This window comes from Scyliorhinus canicula, chromosome 2 (genome assembly GCF_902713615.1).
Source record: "Scyliorhinus canicula chromosome 2, sScyCan1.1, whole genome shotgun sequence".
Lineage (NCBI taxonomy): Eukaryota > Metazoa > Chordata > Chondrichthyes > Carcharhiniformes > Scyliorhinidae > Scyliorhinus > Scyliorhinus canicula.
This window is the reverse complement of record NC_052147.1, coordinates 28,848,725-28,875,739: the sequence shown is the minus strand read 5'-3', so window position 1 is coordinate 28,875,739 and position 27,015 is coordinate 28,848,725. Positions and strand designations below refer to the sequence as shown.

The following is a 27,015-nucleotide window of genomic DNA, read 5'->3' as shown; positions in this document are numbered from 1 at the left end:
GATAGGGCAAAGTTGCACTCAGTGGAATGGGTTAAAGTATGTCTATTTCAATGCAAGAGTATCAAACAAAAAAGTGGCTAAGGTAAATATTGGTCCTTTAAAGGATGAGAAGGGAGTTTTAATAATGGGAGATAACGAAATGGCTGAGGAACTGAACAGGTTTTTTGGGTCGGTCTTCACAGTGGAAGACACAAATAACATGCCAGTGACTGATAAAAATGAGGCTATGACAGGTGAGGGCCTTGAGAGGATTGTTATCACTAAGGAGGTAGTGATGGGCAAGCTAATGGGGCTAAAGGTAGACAAGTCTCCTGGCCCTGATGGAATGCATCCCAGAGTGCTAAAAGAGAAGGCTAGGGAAATTGCAAATGCACTAGTGATAATTTACCAAAATTCACTAGACTCTGGGGTGGTCCTGGCAGATTAGAAATTAGCAAACGTGACACCACTTTTTAAAAAGGAGGTAGGCAGAGAGCAGGTAATTATAGGCCAGTGAGCTTAACTTCTGTAGTAGAGAAGATGCTGGAATCTATCATCAAGGAAGAAATGGCGAGGCATCTGGATAGAAATTGTCCCATTGGGCAGACGCAGCATGGGTTCATAAAGGGCAGGTCATGCCTAACTAATTTAGTGGAATTTTCTGAGGACATTACCAGTGCAGTAGATAACGGGGAGCCGATGGATGTGGTCTATCTGGATTTCCAGAAAGCCTTTGACAAGGTGCCACACAAAAGGTTGCTGCATAAGATAAAGATGCATGGCATTAAGGGTAAAGTAGTAGCATGGATAGAGGAATGGTTAATTAATAGAAAGCAAAGAGTGGGGATTAATGGGTGTTTCTCTGGTTGGCAATCAGTAGCTAGTGGTGTCCCTCGGGGATCAGTGTTGGGCCCACAATTGTTCACAATTTACATAGATGATTTGGGGTTGGGGACCAAGGGCAATGTGTCCAAGTTTGCAGACGACACTAAGATGAGTGGTGAAGCGTGAAGTGCAGAGGATACTGGAAATCTGCAGAGGAATTTGGATAGGTTAAGTGAATGGGCTAGGGTCTGGCAGATGGAATACAATGTTGACAAATGTGAGGTTATCCATTTTGGCAGGAATAACAGCAAATGGGATTATTATTTAAATGATAAAATATTAAAACATGCTGCTATGCGGAGAGACCTGGGTGTGCCAGTGCATGAGTCGCAAATGTTGGTTTACAGGTGCAACAGGTGATTAAGAAGGCAAATGGAATTTTGTCCTTCATTGCTAGAGGGATGGAGTTTAAGACTAGGGAGGTTATGCTGCAATTGTATAAGGTGTTAGTGAGGACACACCTGGAGTATTGTGTTCAGTTTTGGTCTCCTTACCTGAGAAATGACGTACTGGCACTGGAGGGTGTGCAGAGGAGATTCACTAGGTTAATCCCAGAGCTGAAAGGGTTGGATCACGAGGATAGGTTGAATAGACTGGGACTGTACTCGTTGGAATTTAGAAGGATGAGGGGGGATCTTATAGAAATATATAAAATTATGAAGGGAATAGATGGGATAGATGCGGGCAGGTTGTTTCCACTGGCGGGTGAAAGCAGAACTAGGGGGGGCATAGCCTCAAAATAAGGGGAAGTAGATTTAGGACTGAATTTAGGAGGAACTTCTTCACCCAAAGGGTTGTGAATCTATGGAATTCCTTGCCCAGTGAAGCAGTTGAGGCTCCTTCATTAAATGTTTTTAAGATAAAGATGGATAGTTTTTTGAAGAATAAAGGGATTAAGGGTTATGGTGTTCAGGCCGGAAAGTGGAGCTGAGTCCACAAAAGATCAGTCATGTTCTCACTGAATGGCAGAGCAGGCTCGAGGGGCCAGAGGGCCTACTCCTGCTCCTAGTTCTTATGTTCTTCTTATGTTCGTATGTCAGGAATACGGGAGATGAACTTAGTGCATGGATCAGTACTTGGAACTATGATGTCATGGCCATTACGGAAATATGGATTTCACAAGGGCAGGAATGATTGTTAGATGTTCTGGGGTTTAGATGTTTTAAGAAGAATAGGGAGGGAGGTAAATAAAGAAGGGGTGTGGCACTGTTCATTAGGGAGTGCATCACAGCTGCAGAAAAGGAGGTAGTCGAGGAGGGTTTGTCTACTGAATCAGTATGGGTGGAAGTCAGAAACAAGAAAGGAGCTGATAGAAATCTAGCTTTTTCAGCAGCAGTCACTTTATTGGGAGTTTTCTGTAGCCCCCCCCCCCCCCCCCCCCCCCCCCCCCCCCCCCCCCCCAAATAAATAGCAGCAGAGAGATGGAAGAACAGATTGGGTGGCAGATCTTGGAAAGGTGCAGACGTAACAGAGTTGCTTTCATGGGTGACTTCAACTTCCCTAATATTGACTGGAACCTCCTTAGTGCAAATGGTTTGGATGGAGCAGATTTTTTCAGGTGTGTTCAGGAACGATTCCTGACTCAATACGTAGATAGGCAGACTAGGGGGGAGGCCATATTGGATTTGGTGCTTGACAATGAACCAGGGCAGGTGTCAGATGTCTCGGTGGGAGAGCGTGACCACAACTCCTTGACCTTTACCATAGTCATGGAGAGGGATAGGAACAGACAGTATTGGAAGGTATTTAATTGGAGAGTGGAAATTATATTGCTATTCGACAGGAGCTGAGGAGCATAAAGTGGGTAAAGTTGTTCTCGGGAAAATTCACAACAGTAATGTCGGGGTTGTTTAAAGAGCACTTTCTGCGAGTGCTGGTTAGTTTTGCCCCACTGAAATGAGGAAGGAATGGTGAGGTGAAGGAGCCTTGGATGACAAGAGAAGTGGAGATTCGAGTCAAGAGGAAGAAGGAAGCTTACGTAAGGTTAAGAAAGCAAGGATCTGGCACAGCTCTAGAGGGTTACAAGGTAGCCAGGAAGGAACTCAAAAATGGACTGAGGAGAGCCAGAAGGGGGCATGAAAAAGCCCTGGGAGGAAGGATTAGGGAAAACCCCAAGGCGTTCTACACTTGTGTGAGAAATAAGAGGATGATCGGAGTGAGAGTAGGGCCGATCAGGGATAGTGGAGGGAACTTGTGCCTTGAGTGTGCGGAGATAGGGGAGGCCCTAAATGAATATTTTGCTCCAGTATTCACTAGAGAGAGGGACCTTGTTGCTCATGAGAACAGCGTGATCCAGGTTAATAGACTCGAACAGGTTGATATAAAGGAGGAGGATGTGCTGGAAATTTTGAAAAGCATCAGGATAGATAAGTCTCCTGGGTCTGACGGGATATACCCAAGATTACTACGGGAAGCGAGGGAGGAGATTGCTGTGCCATTGGTGATGATCTTTGCATCCTCACTCGCCACTGGACTAGTACCGGATGAATGGAGGGAGGCAAATGTTGTTCCCCTGTTCAAGAAAAGGAATAGGGAAATCCCTGGGAATTACAGACCAGTCTAACGTCTGTAGTGATAAAAATATTGGAAAGGGTTCTGAGAGATAGGATTTATGATTATTTAGAAAAACATAGTTTGATTAAAGATAGTCAACATGGCTTTGTGAGGGCCAGGTCATGCCTCACAAGCCTCATTGAATTCTTTGAGGATGTGACGAGACACATTGATGAAGGTCGGGCATGGGATGTGGTGTATATGGATTTCAGTAAGGCATTTGATAAGGTTCCCCATGGTAGGCTTATTCAGAAAGTTATGGGGCTTGGGATACAGGGAAATTTGGCTGTCTGGATACAGAATTGGCTGGCCGAAAGAAGACAGTGAGTGTTAGTAGATGGAAAGTATTCCACCTGGAGGTTGGTGACCAGTGGTGTCCCATAGGGATCTTTTCTGGGATCTCTATCTTTTTGGTTTTCATAAATGACTTGGATGAGGAAGTGGAAGGGTGGGTTAGTACGTTTGCGGATGACATGAAGATTGGTGGAGTTGTAGATAGTGTCGAGGGCTGTTGCAGGTTACAACAGGACATTGATAGGATGCAGAGCTGGGCTGAGAAGTGGCAGATGGAGTTCAGCCTAGATAAATGTGATGTGATCCATTTTGGAAGGTTGAATTTGAATGCTGATACAGGGTTCAAGGCAGATTTCTTGGAAGTGTGGAGGAACAGAGAGATCTTGGGGTCCATGTACATAGATCCCTCAAAGCTCCCTCCCAGGTTGATAGGGTTGGTTAGAAGACGTATGGTGTGTTGGCTTTCATTAACAGGAAGATTGAATTTAAGAGCCACGAGGTTTTGCTTTAAAACACCCTGGTTAGACCAGACTTGGAATATTGTGTCCAGTTCTGGTCGCCGCATTATAGGAAGGGTGTGAACGATTTGGAGAGGGTGCAGTGGAGACTTAGCAGGATGCTGCCTGGACTTGAGGGCATGTTTTATGAAGAAAGGTTGAGGGAGCTAGCGCTTTTCTCACTGGAGCGAAGAAGGAAGAGAGGTGACTTCATAGAGGTGTATAAGGTGATGGGAGGCATGGATAGAGTGGATAGCCAGAGACTTTTCCCCAGGGTGGAAATGGCTGTCATGAGGGGACATAATTTTAAGGTGATTGGAGGAAGGTATAGGGGAGATGTCAGAGGTAGGTTCTTTACACAGAGAGTGGTGGGTGTGCCGAATGCACTGTCAGAAAAGGTGGTGGAGTCAGAGTTATTATGGACATTTAAGCGACTTTTGGACAGGCACATGGACAGCAGCAAATTGAAGGGTGTAGATTAGGTTTCTCTTAGATTAGGATAAATGGTCGGCACAACATCGTGGGCCGAAGGGCCTGTCCTGTGCTGTACCTCTCTATGTTCTACATGCCACCCACTATCCATGCCACCAGCCCATGATCCCTTATAACCTCCATGTCAAACTGCCTCATTCCCCATCCACAATGGCCCTTTATGCCCTTTTGCCACCTCATGTCCCTTCTCGCCCTCCAAGGTTGTTTATAGCCCCTATGCCAGTTTAGTGCTAATCTATGCCCCCCTCCCCACCTCTGTGGCCTCTCATACTCTCCATGTCAACCTATGCCTATCTCCCCACAGCCATGATCCTTTATAGTTCTACTTAATGTCCCCTACCCATTACCTTTTGCCCTTGTATCGACCATGCCAACTCACCTAATATCCACCATGGGCAGATCTCAGGAGCCATGGTGAGAGAAAATAAAATTCTAAGGCTGGAATTTTCTAGCCCTGACGTGACAGCGTCCCAGGTGGTGGTTGTGGCAAGCCACTCAAATGCCCATTGAACTTCGGCAGGACTGTAAGATCCCACTAGCAGGAGAGGTTAGAACATTCCAACCTAAGTATCTATGATGAATTTACTACTTAAATAAAAGTTTCATTCATAAAAACACATTCACTATATTTACATTCCTTTAATCCCTCATAAAACAACCATAGGAATTCATGGCCCCACTTTAAAGATCCTATCACCTCTGGGGCTGTCCATCAAGCTGTGTAATGTGCCATATAGTGAAAATACAAGGTTGTGAAATTAGTTATGCAGCATTAATCCAGCAATGGTAACCCACAGGTTTATGCTCACCCAAAGAATTAAATAGAATGCAATTACTTTTTTAAAACACTCCAGACATTTTTGTTTTCAAAGATTTAAAGGTCAGGAGTTATAAATAGCTTGACATTTGCTTCTGACAGCTCATTTTGATACTTTTGTCAGTTCTAATGAGCTTGACAATAACGAGTTTATGCGCTTTTATTGCACATTCATACCAACTTTTAACATTCCCAAGGGGCACCTTAAGTCTCCCAGGGGAATCTTACCTACCCAAAGGGCATCTGACCATCCCCAAACGGTACCTGATCTCCCTCAAATGTGACCCAGTACCATATTCAAATGGATACCATACCTCTCCAAAGGATTCCACAATTCAAACCTCTTACCAGGTCTAATCTGTATGTGTCATGTTTCACACACCTGGCTCACCAGATTCACACATGACTGGAAGTAACTGATGGTTTAAGTAAAAAGCTGTCTCTGCAAAATACGCATGCCTGAATCCTACCCGTGCCTGTTCCCACCCCATGAAAATGCTGGAGTCATGTCGAGAGAGGCTCTCTATCAATGCAAAAATCCAGGCCCGACTAATTGACCACCAGACATTGTATCTTAATTGGGTCTGAAACTGTTTTACACAGTTGGCTGCCACTTGCACTCTGGATAGCATAGCCTCCAGCTTTGCACAAACCTTGGACCGAGTTGAAGCTGAGCTCTGTTATGCTCCTTGACAGAGATATCAGGCCCTCTTGCTGGCTTGCCAAGGTGCCATACGATGATGGTCATCAGCCTTTTCCGTAGGCTGTCCCACCAAAGTCCTCATCTGATCCTACGTGGCAGAACCTGTGTGCAATCCTGCCCAGGTGACTTACCACATGGAGATACTACCTCTCTGTTACCCTTGATGGTTCAAGCTGAGCTGGTGGCTGCAAGAGCCAGATGGATTGGCTGTATTTCTTCCATGGTGTGTTGTTCCGCTAGGCTTTCAGCCTCCTGCAGCACCGCTTGAACTGAAAGCAAAAACGTTTGGAGTAGGTGAAACCTGGGGAAAAAAAGTGGTGGATGCTGACACCATCTGCTGTGTTTATATCATAATCGATTACGGATATGGGGCTAAGGGTGGTGGTGATAGGGTTAAGTGGGACTTCAGAAGATACAATGGACGGAAACATGACATCATTTGTGGTAATATAATACATGCCAGTAAAGTAAGGGTTAATAAAATGTACACAGAGAGGGAGCTAGTCTCAGAAGTATCTATGGGATGATGTAGAGCCTTGTGGGACAGAAGGTTGGAGGAGGTGGTATGAGCAAGAGCTGGCCAGAAGGACGGAAAATAGTGAGAGAGCACGAGAGTAGTTTATTATGTCAGTGAGTTAGATGTAGATGAGTATAGTGAGTAAAGTGTATGTGTGATCAATTAACTGTTTGTTTCTTCGGGATAAGTGTTGAATCCAGTTAGTAGTGTTTATGTGGCGCTAACAATTGCACTCAAAGACGAGAGACATATACAATCGAGGCTTTATTGCTGTGTGATGCTATTCCTCCGCCTGCAACTGTAGACTAGGGTCTGAGTGACGCACACGCATATTTATACACATGCTCCCTGTGGGTGGAGCTAGCCGGCAGGGGCTTACCGGAGGAACCTGTATTACAGGTACAGCCATACATCCCCCTACTGGAAGTATGCATATCTACAGTGGTTATCACCACAGTTTAATAAAATAGTTTTGTTGGTTTACAAGACTTCTTGTTCTCTGATCAACACTACACATCGAAGCCATCCGGATAGAGCAAGGCATAGAACAACATATCATCTTCATTGTCCTCAGCGATGCTAGAAGCCATGTCCTCAGTCACGGCTGCTGAAATTCTTGGCCAGCCCCTTCTTCTCGGGAGGAATGAGCTTGCCTGCCCCCTGCTGGTTCGCTGCCTCTGTTGTTTAATATGGGCCACCATTTCATGTCAGAGAGAAGGCATTGTGTCAGTGACTGTGCGTGATGCATGTTATAGTTGAATAGCTGCCAATGTGTGCAAGCTGAGAGTTGTTAGTCTGCGGTTTGCAGCAGTCTGAGGGTGAGATGTGAGGTTTGAGTGCTGGTTAACGTCGATTGTTGGTGGGGTAAGTGCAGGGGGTGTCGTGAACATGGCAGTACAGGAGATTAATGGTGAAGTCAATAGGCTATGAAGCATAAGGATGCATTCACTGATCATGACCACTTGTGTGAGGTCATCCAACGGCTAAACTGGTGCCAAGCACTGGCGCAACCCCTATTCTCAGAGCTTTTTCTGCAGTGTTACCAGGCTCCCTTTAATCTCCTTTATTGTACCATAGCAGGTTACCACAATAGTATTAAAACTCCACTATAACTTGTATCAAAAGCTCTATTGGACAAAGTATCAAAACACTGTTCTACATAAGATATCAAAACTCACGGCTTAGACCTAAATGCCACCCATTAAGAGGCGAGGTGATCAGTCTTTCCCTTGGTGGATTTCAAGTCCTCTCTGAGTCCCAGACCCAGGGAGCTGCTTCTTTAAGATGGTTGTTGCAGATTGTCACTTCTGATGTCCCTCTCCTTTTTATCCAGATCCTGTTGAAAATGATCTTGACTCTCAGTCACAAACTCGCAGTACAGGCTGCAATCAATCACTGTCTTAGGCACAGCGGAAATGCTCAGGGGTTGTGTTTCTCTCAGGAAGTCATGTTCCTGAGTACTTACACTCACAAGGGCATATCAACAGCCATGTCTTGCATGAGGTGGCTGCCCAATCTGCTCCCATGCTAACTCTGTGGCTGTACATTCTGTTCTTTGCGACAGACCACAGCAGTTTATGCTGTATGCTGCTACAGAGTTAACCTTTTTAACCATCAGGTTCTGCTGGTGTTTTCCCAAATACCCATCAGGCTACACACTCCTCTCCAAGCTTTTTTACCACATGCTGCAGCTGGAATGCACCCTGCTTTTATGAGTTGCAGCCTTTTAAGTGGCGCTATCCTTGCATGAATCTGGGCCCTTTCCTTAGGCTCCAATAACAGACAACACAAAGTTTGCCAGCTGCCTCCCGTCACTCAGAACAGATGTGCACATTGGGTTGCATGTACCTGATTTTGGGGACTATCGAATTTGGGGACGCACCCCACTGCTTCCTGGATATTTAAATTTCCATCTTTATTACTACTATGGCAGCAATGACGATGTGAAGTTCTGTAAAAATAAGCAGAAATTAGCAGATGGTTAGCCTTAATTTATAATTTCATAATGCAGTAAACAGTAATTCAACTTCAGTTTTAAACTGAATTACGTGCAGTTTCCTCATGTACTTCCAGCATGATTTTGAAGGATGTAAGTGAGCAAAAAGCACTCTGTCCATTTCAGATAACATTACTTGGATAATAAAGAGACATTTTCCATCTGGCTGGTACTGCACTGAAAAGTTAACAGTTTTTCTCTTTTGAAAAGCTGATGAATTTTCCTTGTGTTTCTATCATTTTCTGTTTGACCATGTCACTCTTTAAGATTACTTTATTTTTTCTCAATCAGCACTTAAAAAAAATTATGGGTGCAATATTTATTGTTGAAAGTTTTAAATTTCTGATTGAATTGGTTTCAAGAACAGGATGAGTTTAGTTAGCATTAAGTTAATATGTTTTGCCTGGAGGAGGTGGTTTATTGCCATGATACCTGAGCATTATTGCAGCCAAAAATAGCAGTGTCATGTTTAAGGATCACAACTTAAAGGGATCATCAACAACTTGCAAGTCAGTTGTTGAATTATTTATTCTGGCTGTTGCTGAAATTCCATGTATTTTGGGTGCTTTTCCATACTTCCACAATGAATGATCTGGCTCGTATTGAAATACATTTTGGCCTAGACTGACTTTCCATGGCAATTATCAAGATTGGGAGAATGAGCAAAGGCCATACGAAACAGGATAGGTTTCTAGCAGAGGGAGGGTGAGAGAAGAGTTGTCAGGTATGCTCTTTCCCATAATGGCCAGCAATTTTCTTCTCCATTCAGCCTCCACCCAATTAATTCTTGCTGACTCATGTTGTACATCGCCTTCTCGTGCAAGACAGTTGGGTGATTTAGCAGTCATGGTTGAATAGGTGTGTGCAAGATATCAGTTATGGCTGCGAGGCTTGCAACAGTTCTGTGAGTGTGTGAGGTTGAGGTAAAGCTTATGAATGTTCGGGTTTAGTTCTGTTTGATAGAGGTTGTTGATAGGTCAATGATGGGTGTGTATTGAATTGAGCTGCATCCAAGGCTAGTGGTGCAATTAGTGAGATATGGCATTTGGAGATTTTCTCCTCAACTTGTCCACTCACTCATATGAGATCATCAAACTTCTTCCACTGCATCTAAGTCTTTGGGGGTTGCACACCTCACATTTATCATTGTTATGCCTTGCCACTGATGCCTTCAGAGCATGTGTTCAGAGTATGAGGACTTCTGCACCCCCCGCCCTTCCACCACCACCGAGGAGCACATCTCTCCTCCTTTCCAACTCTTCCACCGAGTTTTCTAGTGCAGCATTTGAATAATTTGGTGCATGTTTTCTTCATGGTTAACCATTGTCAAATTTGGAGCAATATTCAGAATTTCGACACCACCAGCAACTACAATGCACCACTCCTTAAGAGGTACACACTAGCTTTAAGTTAGGTAGTATTAAGGTAAGCATTCATGATATCAGGTCCCAGATGCATGCAGCCAACGAACATCATAGGGACTGCTGGCTGCACAAAGCAAAATGGAAATGTGCCAACAGCAGGAAGTTAGTATCCTGCCTGCAGATTAATCAATCATTGCGATCACTACCCTGGTTTTAGGCAAGTATCCGATTTAATGATGGGCTGAATGGCCTATTTCTGCGCTGTAATCTTTCTATGGTACTATTGGAAACACTATTTTAAAACTATATATTAATTGCACAAAATAATTCAGTAATGTATATAACTTTTTACATGCAAACTTTGTTCACATGTATACTCTTGAATGCAAACTCTTTCCTACCATCTTCATGTTCTTTGACAGCTTAAATCAATAATACAGTTTCTTAGTTGATGAACAAAAACAAAAATAATCCCTCAAATTCCCACTATTGCTGATTGCCAATGACCAAAATCAGATGTAATTACAATTATAAATATAAACCTAATATTGCACCTAATTGTCCTTTCAAAAATCTAACTGAGATAGGTAAATGACTACGACATGTTGAGAGGAAACTTTGTATTCAGAAAATTCCAAGATCATATGATGCATTCTTACTTTGTGGTCAATTTTTGCAGCTTTGCGACTGACTAGACATGAACAATCAGCTCCAACTCTTGGTACAATGATGGAGCAAGCTATGCATGGTAATCATGATCATTTTTTGTGTATTTAATGTAGCTTTCTAGGTAGCCACAGTTATTTCAGTAACATACTGTTCCTGATGTATTATCAAATATTAATTCAAAGACGTTAAATGCTGCTTTAAGCAACAGGTTATGGGTCTAAAATTCTGATCTTCCCAGTGATTCCAATATCAAAATATTTGCCTATATTTGATTTGTAAATATGTTACTTTATTCTTTTAATTTTACATAAGAAGGCAATTTGGCCATTGTGTCGATGCAATTTCCTTTAAAATAGCATTCTAGTTCTACTTCAGTCTTATAGAAAGCCATAATATATGAAAGATATTTCTCCAAATACCTTCTAGCGACAACCTGAGATGCCCCCTTTTTTGCTATTGCAGTAGCCTGAAGGAAGAGCTAGCCTTACAGTGAGCTGCCTGTTTGACTATGCATGATTGAGGATTTGGTAATGAGCAATGGGGGATTGATTTAAAATTACTACAACATAGAAGTGGCTGCTACACCATAAATTATTCTTTCTTTACACTGATGGGAAGTGTCTGTCACACAGCTCTTTTAGGAAGTCTGAGACTTGGACGATAGCTGTTGGAAGTCTGGTAGCAAAAACACTTGTGCAGTCCCACATCATAGAATCATAGCATTTTACAGTGCAGAAGGAGGTCATTCGACCAATCGAGTCTGCACCGGCCCTTTGAAAGAGCACTCTACTTAAGCCCACGCCTCCATCCTATCCCTGTAATCCAGTAACACCACCTCACATTTTGGACACTAAGGGCCAATCCACCTAACCTGCACTTCTTTGGACTGTGGGAGGAAACCAGAGCACCTGGAGGAAACCCAGGCAGATACGGGGAGAACGTGCAGACTTCACACAGTCACCCGAGGCCGGAATTGAACTCGGGTCCCTGGAGCTGTGAGTGTTATCCACTGTGCCACCATACCGCCATCTCCAAATGGTTAAACAACTGTTTGAGATAGGGTATGGGGTGTGGCCATGCTTTGGTCAAAGAATGGTGGAACTGCAGTCATTTTAATGCTAAATTGTACGGCTCAACATAGAATCCCAGCAGTACAGAAGAAGGCCATTTGGACCATTGAATCTGCACCGACCATCTGAAAGAGCACCCAACCTAGACCTATGCCCCCATCCTATCCCTATAACCCAATAACTCCACTTATCCTTTTTGGACACCTAAGGGGCAATTTTGAATGGCCAATCCACCTAACCTGAACATCTTGGACTGTGGCTGGTAATCCATGCAGACACGGGGAGAACGTACAAACTCCACTTAGACAGTCACTCAAGGAAGGAATTGAACTTGCGTCCCTGGTGCTGTGATGAAGCAGTGCTAACCACTATGCAACCATGTCGCCCTCTGATGGCCTTGAGAAGTTTCGGCAACCAATGTCTACCTGGTGATGAATTAAATCTGTGCTTCCCTACTGACCAACTACCGATTAAGCCTTTTTGGGAGAGCGTTATACACAGTCAGATTGGGCTAGAGCACGTAATATTGGAACCAGCTGTTGGTGGCAAGCTGAGTTATCTGGGCCAGGTGAATTTCATAGTACTTAAGACACTATTGGAACTTAAGCAGCAGGTAGTACCTTTGGACTTGCATTTTTGCACGCTTGGCTCCAGATAACCTTGCAAGGCAATGCTAACATGGGTTAGGTAGTCTCATCTGGCGATGCGGTGGGAAGGTGAATATCCCCCCCCCCCCCCCCCCTCACAATGGCATGTTTTACGGTGGTGGAGGCTGCTTCTCATTGGCTGCCAGAAGGATCTTCCGTCCCGCCATGTCAGTGGTGTTTTGGATTGCACACTGGCCCCGCTGCCGGGGACCCACTGTGGTGGGTGGGGGGGTTGGGCTGGGAAATCCCACCCTAAGTCTTGGTTGTTGTCAAGCTGTGTCTCAGTTCCATGGACTTGGGTTTAAGTGGATTCTGTTCCAATCGACCATCTTGCTGCTGGCTTCAGCAAATCCGGGACACTAAATAATGGAGCATATTGGAATCTATGTAATCTATATATTTTGTATGATTAAAATGAACCATTCAGTTTCATGCAATATAAAGCAGCTAAAATGAAATACCTATTTTATGATATTGTATTAATGTAATATGTGTTCGCAGCTTGTTTGGTATTTAAATCAAATGTTCCCTTTAAGTGTCCTGACTATTTATATTAGTTTTGCATTTAGATTAAAAGTGCAAAGAAAATGTTAAACAAGAAGCCAGGAGAACTAAAAATTGGTTCTTGTGCTACATTCAGGTCAGCATTCTTCAGAGGATGATGCAATTATTAAGGATCCTTTGCCAGAGGATGCTGGTATTGATCATCAAACAGTCCATCAGCTAATCACAGTTCTCATGAAATTCATGGCAAAGGATAAAAGCAGTGCTGAAGCTGATATCAGTAGTGCCAAAGCATTCAACACAGTAAAACGGCATCTGTATGTGTTACTTGGCTATGACCAACAGGAGGGGTGTTTCATGATTGCCCCTCAGAAAATGCGAACGTCCACTTGCTTCAATGCCTTTATTGCTGGAATTGCTCAGGTAAACTATGTCATTATTAAGATTTTTATGATTGCAAAAATTCAGATTGCTTTCAGCCTTTATAAAGTTATTTCATAAGTATGTCGAGGTGCTGAGAGTTAGATCTATTCTGGAATCTGTAGAGCTGTGCTTGACAAGATATTGCCCTCCTTAAAAGCACCACAAATTATAAAAACAAGAGATGGGACTGCAGGCAAGCAAAGTAATTTGTTCCTGTTGGTCCTTTTGCTGCCAAAACTGGAAACTTATTGCCTCTGGGAACTGTGAAATACCTCCAGACAACCTTCTCACTGATCTCTCTGATGCGACCATCAATTCACTCAAAGACACGAGTAGAAGCAAACCGAGGTTTTAATCAGCTTAGAACAGAGCCTGCCTGTGACTATACGGTCAACTGCTCTTTATACTTCCTTTCAAGGGGAGGAGCCATGGGCGGAGCCCGCATTTCCCCCAACATATCCCCCTGTGGGTGAAGCCACACAATGGCCCATAGGTGGAGCCCTCAAGGCCAACAACACAACATAGCTGTAACACAATGGCAGAACATGATACTAATACACTGGTGAATTACTAGTACTATACATTCACCACACTCTCAATGGGAAAATTCCTGATCAGTAACAACCCAAAGGCCCTAGAATGCAACTTAGTCACTTGAATCAGGCTGACCTCAGCTCCAGTGCAGGGTAAGCCCATTCCACGTCAAATGGTTGAGATTTGCATGCAGCCCAGCTTCCACTCTGATTTTACCCAGGTGGAGGAAAAAGGCTGGTGTTTTGAAAGTACAGTTATGTGGGCTTTACATTGCAGCTTTTAGAGGAACTATGAACGGGCTTAACTTGCCTTTATACGTTATATGCTTATGTAACTCTGCTTGTTGCAAATATTTCAAGGATTTGAACATTTGACCAGAAAAGCATTTGTTCCCCCTGTTGGTTCAAGTACTTCAGCTGGTGAACTGAACAATCCACCAGATGGCACTCTTCAACAAAGCAGGAAATAGACTTTTGAGAAGCACATCTGATCTGTTTCTCTCACGACATTAACTCAAGAAACTTAACAGAAATAATTATCTTAACAATATTAATTAAAACTTTGAGTTGTAATAATTATTTTTGATTAAAGTGAACTTCGTCATGAGCCCTTCTACTTTGATAGAACTGAATCGCTGTATCCCATTAGCTTTTGAATTTTAAAGATTTTATCTAAACACATGTAAGTCGGCACATCAGCGTGGTAATGAATATAATTTCATCTATTCCTGTATTCCCGGTATTACCTACACTGTTTGACGAATCTCATTTTTAAAAAAACTATGAAATATCAATTTGCTTAGCTGTGTATATCGTTCACAGGCTTTCCATTTTCCCAGTTTGCAATTTAAACAGAATTTAAACATGGTCGGAGTAAAATTTGGACAAGGTAGGAATGCATGGGCAGGGTTAGCAATGTGATGCTCATTTTCATTAAAAAACGACAAGATTATATTTTAAGTTATATTTCAGTTGTCACCCAAAGTTTTCATAAAATATGGGAGCCATGAAATGAATGGTTGGCGTGGAATGAATCTCTTATGTGGCAATATGATAATTTATGGGAAGTAAACTACTTCACTGGCTTAACCAACTAGTTCACAGTTTGTAAAATAAGAAGGTACTAAATGTTTGATATTTAAAGCCATATTTCTTCTAGGTTATGGATTATAACATTAGTCTGGGCAAACAACTCCTTCCTCTGGTGGTGCAAGTGCTTAAATATTGCACTTGCCCACAGCTGCGCCATTACTTCCAGCAACCTCCACGCTGTTCTCTTTGGACTCTGAAACCTCATATCCGACAAATGTGGCTGAAAGCTTTGCTCGTGATTCTGTACAAGGTACGACTATTTATTCAACCAAATGTACATTGCAGCCTTGATTCGGGTGACAACCTCTCCACAATACTGCATGGAAATTATGTGATGGAAATTGTCATGAGAAAGACAATGCTATTTGGTTGTAAACCTTTAATAATGCACAAATATAGTTAAAATGTTGATTGTTTTTCTGCACTGCGTTAGAAGTCACCAGCTATGCAATTATTGATTAAATCAAAGTGCAGTGTAATCGCACCTTATTGTGATAGCACTATCAAATTTCTCAAATCATCACACCTCAGGCTTTCAAGACACCATCTATTGATTTTTCAATGATGTACTACTGTTTGAGAGGCATTACATCTCCAAACATAGGATGCTATTTCAGATATTTCGTGAACAATTAAATTAAAGATATATCTTTGGTATAGCTGCCATGAGAAATGTAGACAACCTTTTGTAAATATGATCACCAACTACTATTGGCATGTTATTCTCTCATTTCTTCAGTAATTCAAAGAAGTCCTTGGCAGAGTTCCAAATCTAAGTGGAATTTGGGAGTGAGTTTGCTCAGCCTTTTGTGATCGACCTTTTTTTGTGGGTCATTATCTTTTCCTGGCACTTAAGAAGTTATTATACTATCTGCCACTTACTGGCACCACACTACATTCTGTGGTATGCAATCATTGAGAAGTCGAGACTTTGTCTTCACAAGGTCTGTGCGGTAATCATTCCTATCAATGTAATTGTGGACTGGGCCTGGCAGGTAGCTTAATGTGGTTCAGATCAAGTAGATTCTCTTCCTCATATCGATGCCCTCATCACCTGGTGCAGGCAGGTAGCTGTGTCCTTCAGTACATGGCCAGATTGCCAGCAATATAACTTTCAAGTCACCTTTGGTGGTGGTATTTGTGCTTGCTTCCTTCAGAGATTTCTTCAAGTGACATCCAACATGGTAGAGTGCGAATTCATTGGTTAAGGGGAGGAGGTAACTCGTAATCAACAGGAAGCTTACTTACCAGTGTTAGACCTGAACATCAGATGGTCCAGGGTCAGTATAGAGAATGTAATGTAGGTCGTAACATGTAAAACGGTCAATCACAAAAGGCTGAGCAAACTCCCTCCCAAATTCCACTTAGATTTGGAACTCTGCCAAGGACTTCTTTGAATTACTGAAGAAATGAGAGAATAACATGCCAATAGTAGTTGGTGGTCATATTTACAAAAGGTTGTCTACATTCCTGATGGCAGCTATACCAAAGGCATATCTATAATTTAATTGTTTACGAAAGACCTGAAATACAACTACATACTACAGCTGTACCCACTTTTGGCCCATTTATCCTGTCAATGGAATCTTGAATGATACAAAGGTCAAACGTTTGGGCCAGGACCGGCAGACTCCACCTACCAGCAACATCAACAATCTCACTCTACAGGTCACCCAATGGCTTCACACACCTTGGGTTAACAATCATCAGCAACCTTTCATCTGATGCCAAAAGTAACACGAGGATTGTCAAGTCCACAGCTGTCATCAAAGTTGATAAGGCGCGTGTGGAACAACAAACTTATCTGAAAATACAGAGCTCCATCTGTACCAGGCTTGTATTCTCAGCATCCTCCTTTACAGTGGCGATGCGTGGATAACTTGTACAAGCCAAGAAAAACAGTTGCACAGCTTACACCTCTGCTTCCTCTGACCTGTGGTGCCCAGATTGGGCATCTCCTGGCAGGACAGTGTTGAATGTGAGAGTACACCAGCGTGCAGGGATCCTGGGTCATGTGACTGAATGGATGATGGCTACATTCCCATGGCTGATGGCTGCATTCCCAAAGACATGCTCTACGGAAGGCTTGCTATAGGCATGAGACCAACAGGCTGCCCATGTCTGCGATACAAGAATGTCTGCAAATGAGATCTCAAGTTGACTGGGATAAAGTTGATGCATGGGAAGGCATTGCTTCTGACTCGGGTGCCTGGAAACCAGCAGTAGGAAGGGTTTGGAGAAAGCAGAGGACAAGAGAAATAACAAGATCGTGGAAAAGCAAGCCCGACGGAAGGAAAAAAACATCAGCTGACCTCGGGCCAAAGCAATTCATCTATTAAAAAGACAAAATACTGTGGGTGCTGGAAATCTGCAATAAAAACAGAAAATACTGTATAAACTCAGCAGGTTTGGCAGCATCTGTGAAGAGAGAAACAGAGTTAACTTTTCGAGCATATATGACTCAGAACCTATAGAAGGGTCATATGGACTCATAACGTTATTTATCTCCACTAATGCCATTCATCTATGCTAGCTGTGGAAGGGACTGTCACTCATGAGTCGGCCTCTACAACCACAACAGATGATGTTCAGTCCAATGGTAACGTACACCCGGATGCAATCCATTGTCTCCCAAGACAGACGGATGCCTACTACTGTAATGTTAATGGGGCATTATATACCCACAGCTAGCGATGAGGGATATTCAATGTTAGGGTGACTGATACCTTTGTGAATATGTCAGGTTGTTTCTTGACTAGCATTTGGGACGACTGTTACCACATGGACACCTATTTCTAGATATCAGTGACGGGCTCTTTGCAGAATAGACTGGACTGGGACTAACTGAGCATTTACTAATCTAATTTTTGGGATGGAATTCAGATCTGTAATAGTTTTACAACTGAGTGGCTTTCTAGGCCAATTCAAAAAAAAAATCAACAACATATTGTGGGACTGACATCGCATTAAGGCCAAACTCGATTGCTGTGGCATTTTCTGTTTTTTCAAGAATATTAGTGAATCAGTTGGTTTTTAATGAGAAAAATGCAGGATTGATGAAAAGCTCTAAATCATCACTGGGGCTGGTTTAGCACTGGGCTAAATAGCTGGCTTTTAAAGCAGATCAATGCAGGCCAGCAGCACAGTTCAATTCCCGTACCAGCCTCTCTGAACAGGCGCCAGATTATGGCGACTAGGGGCTTTTCACAGTCACTTCATTTGAAGCCTACTTGTAACAATAAGCGATTATCATTTCATTTAATTGAATAAAAGCACAGACGACCATTTATCGTATAATATATGCACTGGTGGTTCCTTACTGGAACCTTCTAATCTAACTCAATCCATCCATACATTTATCCAAATATCTTTTAAATTTATGTTCATGACTCTGCCTCATGAGTTATTGTTGATAAATTGTTCCATAAAATAACCTGAATGAAAATTATTCTCCTAATATTTTTGCTGCATTCTTCTTGTGGTCGATGTTTTCATGATGATATTTCATAAACCTGTAATAGCAAGCTTTCATTCTTAAAGCCCGCGTAATGCAAAAATCTCTATTTGATCCCATTAGCCTGCTCGGTTTTGGTGAAAAGGTGTAGTTTTGAATCTCTCTTCATTATTCCTCTTATTCCACTTATTCCTCGTATCATTCTGCTGGACAGTTGGTGCAATGCCTCCATGGCTATAATATCTCTCCTATAATAGGTGTCCCGGTCAACCTTTGAACTAATAATGCCTCGATAACCCAATTTGCCTAAATTCCTTGTTTTTGTACCGAATCCAATTCACTCCACATAATATTAACAAATGACTGAAGGGACTGGATACAGCAAAGGTTATGGGCCCTGCCAACAGGCTGGGGAGTGGTTGTTCACCTGCTCTTGACTCTGGGAAGGTATTCACAAATGACTGAAGGGACTGGATGAGGCAAAGGCTATGGGTCTGACAACATACATTAATCACTGGCATGCTTCTTCTTCTCCTCCCCCCCCCCCCCCCAAATCTATCTCTGGCATACCTCTTTCTTTCCCCCCCAAAAAAATAAATTAATCACTGACATACCCCATCCCCTGCCCCCCAGCATTGTACGTCGTCCCCCTTCTGACATCCATTGCCAGCATCCCTCCCTCAATCTCCACTCTCCTCTGCTCGCTGCACATCCCTCCAGAGCTATACCTGCTCTGCGCCCTTGGATGGATCCCCTTGACTCCTCACACCTGGCCAAATATGTTGTAAAACTCACTGATGTGACGTCATGTTGGCGAGGTATGAATATTTAGTGAGGGGGATCATGTGGCGGGAGACCGCTAATAGCATTTAAATGTATCAAAATTCATTAAAATGAAGTACAGACTCTTTGTGGATATGAATCTCGTGATAGCTGCAGCGATGTGTAGGGAAAATCAGGAACCCCAACCTCACGGCCAACATTGCGTTTCCCGATTGTCACAAGACTTTCTGCTCTCTCCAGTAACCCCGTGGGTGGAAAGTGCACCTTCAAGATTTCACTCTCAGTCTTCTTTCATTTCCAAGATCATACTTGGTATCACCAGACCTTGAGGTTTTGACATTGATTTTACCATGTGTGGTAAAATGATGGGGCTCATTGCTGACCTCAAAGAAAGCTATTCACAAAGAACTAGTGAAATGTGTGATGTGGATTTCAACCTTGCCAACACAAATGTTATTCTGGCACCAACTGAATGCTATCTCTGGGTCCAAATTTTAACCTCAAGGTGGGAGTCATGAGTTGGGCTATTACCCAACGTTGTGATCCCGCCTCCTGCCTGGCAACACTCACCTGTGCTAAATTCATGGCAGTGTTGGTGCCAACCTCATGTTGGAACCCTGACTCTGGACGCTGACCCAAGGGTGGGACAAAAGGCAGGTGAGGCAGGCAGGCTAGAAGGCTAGCCTCCATTTGCTGAGACATTGGCTCAGTTCTGTAAATGAGTGTGAGGAAAGCTCGCCCTCACAACTCTTTCCCCCTTCCACCCCCAGACCTTCCATAACTTCACCATACCCCATGCCCATTTGCCCAGTATTTACTATCATAGCAGTTGGAAGACTCTGAGATGTTCATAAAACTGTCAAAAATTTAAAAAACTTTCAAAATCACCTTCAAAACACTTTGATCCTCGTATAAACTTATAAAACTGTCAATCAAAGACAACCATTCTAACTTGACTTGAGAAACAAAACATTAACCCAGTTAAATACTTGTAAAACTGTCACAAAAAACATAGAACCCTTTAAAAACCTCTTCAGAAAATCCCAAATCTATTAGATGCACATAATACTGGCAATCAAACAAAGCTCACAATACCCCTTGACAGCTGTACCAGCAACCCCTGCCAAATCCATTAGTGGGCTTGGAGCTCAGCCAAGCATTCATGATGGGATTCCAATGTACAGTATGAAAAAAACCTTTAGAGAGGAATACAGTGAAGTCATTGAAGTTGAGGAGCAGTTCGCTAACTTCTCCACTGCTTCAAAAGGATGAACAGGTGACTTAACTTTCAGTCAAAGAAAAGAATAAGGACGCGATTCAGTGGCCATGGTGCGCTCAAGCGAGAGTGTGATGAGGCCGTTAAACAGCAGGTGACACCGAAATCGAGAACCCCACCGGGCGCCAATCCATTTGCTATCTAACCGGCCTGCTAGCATGGGCGAAATCAAGATCTCGCCGTAGCATGGCGAGAAAGCAATAATCACCACTTAAGCCCAATCTCCATACAAATAACGGGAACCACTCTCTATCCAACGGCCTCCTGTGATTGAATAATCTTCCAGCAAGTGGTCACATGAAGATGGCGGAGTGTTTGCTGCGGGAACCCGAAGAGGTGAGCATCCATCTTTGCTCACAGGCAAAGAGCTGGCGGCTCTAGGTTTGCTGCCCTTGTGCTTGGAGTGGGGTGGGGGGGGGGTGGGGGGGGGGGGGGGTGAGGGATAACCAGGGATTCTAGTCTCGGTTGGGATGAGTTGGTGAGCCATGATTTGACACCAGTGCGGACTTCTTACATGGACCAATTAACGTTGGATTGTGGTGATGGCCTCGCCGGGTCGAGCGCTGGGAAGTTCACAGCAGTTCCTTTTCCCTACCACACTTAGAAGCTTTTTCATTGAATCACACCCTAAATCTCACGGAGTGGGAGAATTATGACATTAATATCTTAATCTCAATGCAATTAAATGCAACATTTTATCCATTTAAGAAAGTACTCTAATGCAGCTGAATACTTTCACAAGACTGCTCAGTTTAATGATCACTTAACTTTTAAGAAAAGATCTCGATCATTAATCACTGTCAAAAACATATTTAACTTAGCATACACCATTACATCATGACATGTGAAGTTGTCAACACTGTTTAAATTTAGCTGTGAAAATATCCCCAACTCCAGATACGGCTTCTGACATGGTTCAGATTTCTCAGATGCCGTGAATCAAGTCACCTTACAAAATTGGCCCAACTCCAGAGAAGTAGCGGGGTGACTAAAATGCCTACAATTGAAATGGAGATGGCAAGGGTGGGATTGCTGCTTATGGGCTCTCTATCTGAAACCTTATCCCAGAATCAGGCCTTTGACTACCATTTTCAAATCCCCATAGCCTCCGATTTGACATGGACATGAAATCCAGCCACTTGGTGTTCAGCAACAATGATGTCATAAAGCAGATTATTAGGCAATCACTGAAAAGAGTTTTCACTGAATGCAAAGCAGAGAGTAACGAGCAGGTTTAATCATTCATTTTTACAATTTTACAGGACGCAAAATAAAGGTTTGGATGTAAACATGGAACTAAAGTTCATGATATTTCAGCATTTACAAATTAAAAGGAACAAATTTTAATTTGTATCATGGGATTTAAATAATTGACTTTCCACACCTTTAAAGTTAGCCTTTCAGAACCAGGGCGGTTTTCAGACTTATGCAGTTTAGAACTTCATTTCTCCTCATCCAACAAGACAAAACTTTTCAAGAATTTTATAGTGACAGTATGCAGTGTTTTCTAGATGACTTTCACTTGTGAGGACTGTGACAGCACTGTGTGGAGGAGTGAGGAATCATTGACAACAACTTCTGGATTTTCACGTATAACCGCATATGCGCGGACACCAAAGGTTGCTGTTGGTTTCACGGAATAATGATGATGGACCCTGAAGGCTTTGCCATCATTATTACTGAAAAACCTGTGCTTCTGATTCTCCCGTTTCAGCCTTCATGTGTTCTACACAATGGGAGTCAATTCTTTTCCTAGGTTTCTCAATTTGGTGAAAGTTTTCAAAACACTCTGGAACTTTTAGCCACACAATTGAGGAAATTAATTGTCAGTAATTTCAGGATCTCCACAATTTAAGGGATTACATTGAAAGGCTTGAGAGCTGTGGTGAATGTGATTCACACCGGATTATAATCTGTATATACATGTGTCTATATTGTAAGTGCAGTTGCACTACCTGCCCTCCAGGGGGAGTAGCTCTGGGAATGCTCAAGAGTTGTACTGGGCTCCTCCCTTGGCTCCGGCCAGGACCCCTCCCCCAGGAGCTGCTGTATAAAGATCAGTGCCACAGGGTCAGCTGGCCAGTTCACTGAAAGTTCAATGGCTAACAGGCTGGCTCTGTTGTAAGAATATTAAAACCGCTATTCTAATCCTACAAGCTCGTGTCCGTAGAATTGTTGGTTCCAACAATTTAATATACTTAGGAAACAGTCAAAGAAATCATGGAAGCAGCTCTCAAGCCCGGACGCCTAGAACTCGACCCACAGGATGCAGAGGCTCAGGAAATTTTTTCCCACTGGCTGAGATGTTTTAAAGCCTACCTGGCAGAAGCCAGCACCGCGTGAACAACGGAGGAACAAAAACTCAGCCTACTGCACGCGAGGGTAAGCCACAGAATCTCCACACAGCTGAATCCGGCCGGTTCTTACACTGCAGCGCTGGCAATATTGGACAAAATGTACGTTAGGCCCATTAACGAAGTTTATGCACGCCACATGTTTACGACTCGCCGTCAGCGGCCTACAGAAACACTTGCCGAGTTTGTAAGGGAATTGAACAATCTTTCCAATGACTGTAATTATCAAGATGTTACCGCAGCTGAACATAGGGAGCTTGCTGTGCGGGACATTTTCGTAGCGGGCCTCAGGTCTAACTATGTGCACCAAAGACTGCTAGAAAAGGGGCCCCAGGACTTAGACACTACTGTGGAGGCTGCTACCACTATGGAAGTTTCCTTCCGCAGCCTCACGTCGTTTCCCGCGGACCCCGTGACCTCATCGTGGACCTCCGACCAACAGCCCCCCCAGGCCTGTGTTGCATGGCCCCCCAGCTACCGCGCTGCCAGAGCCAGTTACTCTGCTGCCCCAGCCAGCTACTCAGCTGCCCGAGCCTGCTATTTCTGTGGCCAAAGCCAGCACCCGCGGCAGCACTGCCCAGCCCGATCCGCGACCTGCAGCAGCTGCGGGAAGAAAGGCCACTATGCCAGAGTGTGCCTCGTGAAAAGGGACCCAGTTTTTAACTCCCCTGCAGAGAGAACAAACCGCTCCCAACACCAGCGGGCCTGCGGGGCCCGAAACGCTGCGTCCTACGCCCCGACTCCGCCCCCTCCCGCCACGTGCGATCCATGGGGGCCGCCATCTTGGCAAACCCCCACTATGCGGCCGGCCACGTGCGACTCATGGGGGCCGCCATCTTCCTTGCCGCTCACCACATGCGATCCACGGGCCTCATCTGCATCGGCATGCTCAGAAAGCTCATCGGAAGAATACGACTTCGCCGGGCTCTCACCACGCGGCCCGCAACTCAACACGGTCACCCTGGATCAATCCCACCCCAAGCACCTACAAAGTTCGATGGCGGAGGTCCAGGTCAACGGGCACAGCACGCCATGCCTCTTTGACTCCGGTAGCACCTAGAGCTTTATACATCCAGAGCTGGTAAGACGCTGTTCGCTTTCTATTTTGCCGGTGAGCCCTCGCTTCGGGCTCCCACTCAGTCCAAATCCAAGGACGCACCATCGCTACGCTCACAATTCGAGGCGCTAGCTATTCTAAATTTAAACTTTATGTCCTGCCCGACCTCTGCGCGCCACTCTTATTAGGCCTGGATTTCCAGTGCAACCTCAAGAGCCTCACCCTCAGCTTTGGCGGGCCCCTGCCCCCACTCACTATCTGCAGCCTAGCCACGCTGCGCATCTACCCCCCCTCCTCTCTTCGCCAATCTCACTCCAGATTGCAAACCAGTAGCTACTCGCAGCAGGCGATATAGCCTACAGGATAGGGTCTTTATCCGATCGGAGGTCCGACGGCTGCTCAGTGAGGGGATCATAGAGGCCAGTAATAGTCCCTAGAGAGCTCAGGTGGTGGTCGTCAAGACCAGGGAAAAATTTTGCATTGTCGTCGACTATAGCCAGACCATAAATCGCTTTACGCTCCTAGACGCGTATCCCCTCCCCAGAATTGCAGACATGGTTAATCAGATCGCCCAATATCGGCTATTTTCCACGGTGGATCTGAAGTCTGCATACCACCAGCTCCCAATCCACCCGGAGGACCGCCACTACACGGCGTTCGAGGCCGACGGCCGCCTCTTCCATTTCCTCTGGGTTCCCTTCGGCGTTACTAACGGGGTTTTGGTGTTCCAACGAGCAGTGGACCGAATGGTAGACCAGTACGGGCTGCGGGCTACGTTTCCGTGTCTGGACAATGTTACCATCTGCGGCTATGACCAGCAGGACCACGTCGCCAACCTCCACCGCTTTCTCCAAACGGCACAGAAATTAAATCTCACTTATAACAAGGAGAAATGCATTTTCCGCACAAACAGACTGGACATCCTCGGCTATGTCGTGGAGAACGGAGTCCTGGGCCCAGACCCGGACCGCATGACCTCTTAGAACTCCCCCTCCCTCATTGCCCCAAGGCCCTCAAACGGTGCTTGGGGTTCTTTTCATGCTACGCCCAGTGGGTCCCTCAATATGCGGACAAAGCCCACCCACTCTTTAAGGCCACACAATTTCCCCTGTCAGCTGAGGCGCGCCAGGCCTTCAACTGCATCAAGGAGGACATCGCCAAAGCAGCCATGCGGGCGGTGGATGAATCCACTCCCTTTCAGGTTGCGAGCGACGCCTCAGAGGTAGCTCTAGCTGCCACTTTAAATCAGGCAGGGAGACCCGTTGCATTTTTTTCCCGTACCCTCTCCACTTCAGAACTCCAACACTCCTCAGTCGAGAAGGAAGCGCAAGCCATCGTGGAGGCTGTTCGTCACTGGAGGCACTGCCTCGCAGGTAGGAGGTTCACCCTCATCACCGACCAACGATTGGTTGCCTTTATGTTTGATAACTCGCAAAGGGGCAAAATAAAAAATGATAAAATCCTTCGGTGGAGGATCGAACTCTCCACCTATAGTTACGATATTAAATATCGACCGGGGAAGCTCAACGAGCCCTCGGATGCCCTATCCCGCAGGACATGCGCCAGCGCGCAGATCAGCCGTCTGAAAGCCATCCACGTGGACCTCTGCCATCCAGGGGTCACCCGGCTCGCCCACTACATCAGAGCCCGAAACCTGCCTTTCTCCAACGAGGAGGTAAAAGCGTTCACCAGGGACTGCCCGATCTATGCGGAGTGCAAACCGCACTTCTATAGACCAATCAGGGCCCACCTGGTCAAGGCTTCTAGGCCCTTTGAACGCCTTGCGATCGATTTCAAAGGGCCACTCCCCTCCACCAACAAGAACATTTATTTCCTCAACATCATCGACGAGTTCTCCCGATTCTCTTTTGCCATTCCATGCCCTGATATGACCTCCCACACAGTCATTAGGGCCCTGCATAGTGTCTACACCCTGTTCGGTTTCCCCAGCTACGGTCACAGCGACCGGGGTTCGTCCTTTATGAGTGACGAGCTGCGTCAGTACCTGCTTGACAAGGGCATCACCTAGAGCAGGACTACCAGCTACAACCCCAGGGGGAACGGGCAGGTGGAGAGGGAGAACGCGATGGTCTGGAAGACCGTCCTGCTGACCGTCCGGTCTAGAAAGCTCCAAGTCTCCCAATGGCAAGAAGTCCTCCCAGACGCGCTCCACGCTATCAGATCCCTCCTCGGAACAGCTACAAATCAAACCCCTCACGAGTGACTCTTCATTTTTTCTAGGGGCACTGCCACGGGAGTCTCACTTCCGGCGTGGCTGAGGACACCAGGCCCGGTCCTCCTGAGGAAGCACGTCAGGGGGCACAAAACTGACCCCCTTGTTGAAAAAGTGTGCCTCCTCCATTCCAACCCCCAGTACACATTCGTGGAGTTCCCGGACGGTCGCCAGGACACAGTATCCCTTCGGGACCTGGCACCCGTTGGATCCAGCCCCCCCCTACCCCCACTGAGGAACCCCTTACCCCGTTCCCTATGCCGCTGCCCCCTCGCGCCCCCGATTCAGCAAGCTCACCCCACCGGTTCCACGCGCCAGAACCAGCCCGCCCCCAGTCTCCGGTCGAGCCAGAGGTGTATAAAGTTCGGATGAGACCCGCCTCGGAGTCTGCCATCGTACCCCAGCTCTCAACACCCACACAGCCTCCGCAAGAGGCTGCAACCCCGGTGCTCCGCAGATCGAAAAGAACAATTCGTCCACCGGACAGACTAACTCTGTGAGCCACCACCCCCGCTGGACTCGATTTGTTTCACAGGGGGTGAATGTGGTGAATGTGATTCACACCGGATTATAATCTGTATATACATGTGTCTATATTGTAAGTGCAGTTGCACTACCTGACCTCCAGTGGGAGTAGCTCTGGGAATGCTTGAGAGTTGTACTGGGCTCCTCCCTTGGCTCCGCCCAGGACTCCTCCCCCCGGGAGCTGCTGTATAAAGATCAGTGCCACAGGGTCAGCCAGCCAGTTCACCGAAAGTTCAACGGCTAACAGGCTGGCTCTGTTGTAAGTATATTAAAACCGCTATTCTAATCCTACAAGCTT

At 45.0% G+C, this 27,015-nt stretch overlaps 1 protein-coding gene across 7 annotated transcripts in view; it reads left to right on the top strand.

Annotated features, from left to right (window-relative positions):
* The window catches only part of LOC119951685 (protein unc-79 homolog), a 269,084-nt gene that overhangs the window by 140,243 nt on the left and 101,826 nt on the right, over nucleotides 1–27,015 (top strand). For all 7 annotated transcript variants that reach the window (XM_038774926.1, XM_038774915.1, XM_038774945.1 and 4 more), the window contains 3 exons: nucleotides 10,777–10,845; nucleotides 13,124–13,410; nucleotides 15,103–15,285. In XM_038774926.1, coding sequence (XP_038630854.1) covers nucleotides 10,777–10,845; nucleotides 13,124–13,410; nucleotides 15,103–15,285 — 539 coding nt within the window. The remainder of the gene's footprint in view (nucleotides 1–10,776; nucleotides 10,846–13,123; nucleotides 13,411–15,102; nucleotides 15,286–27,015) is intronic.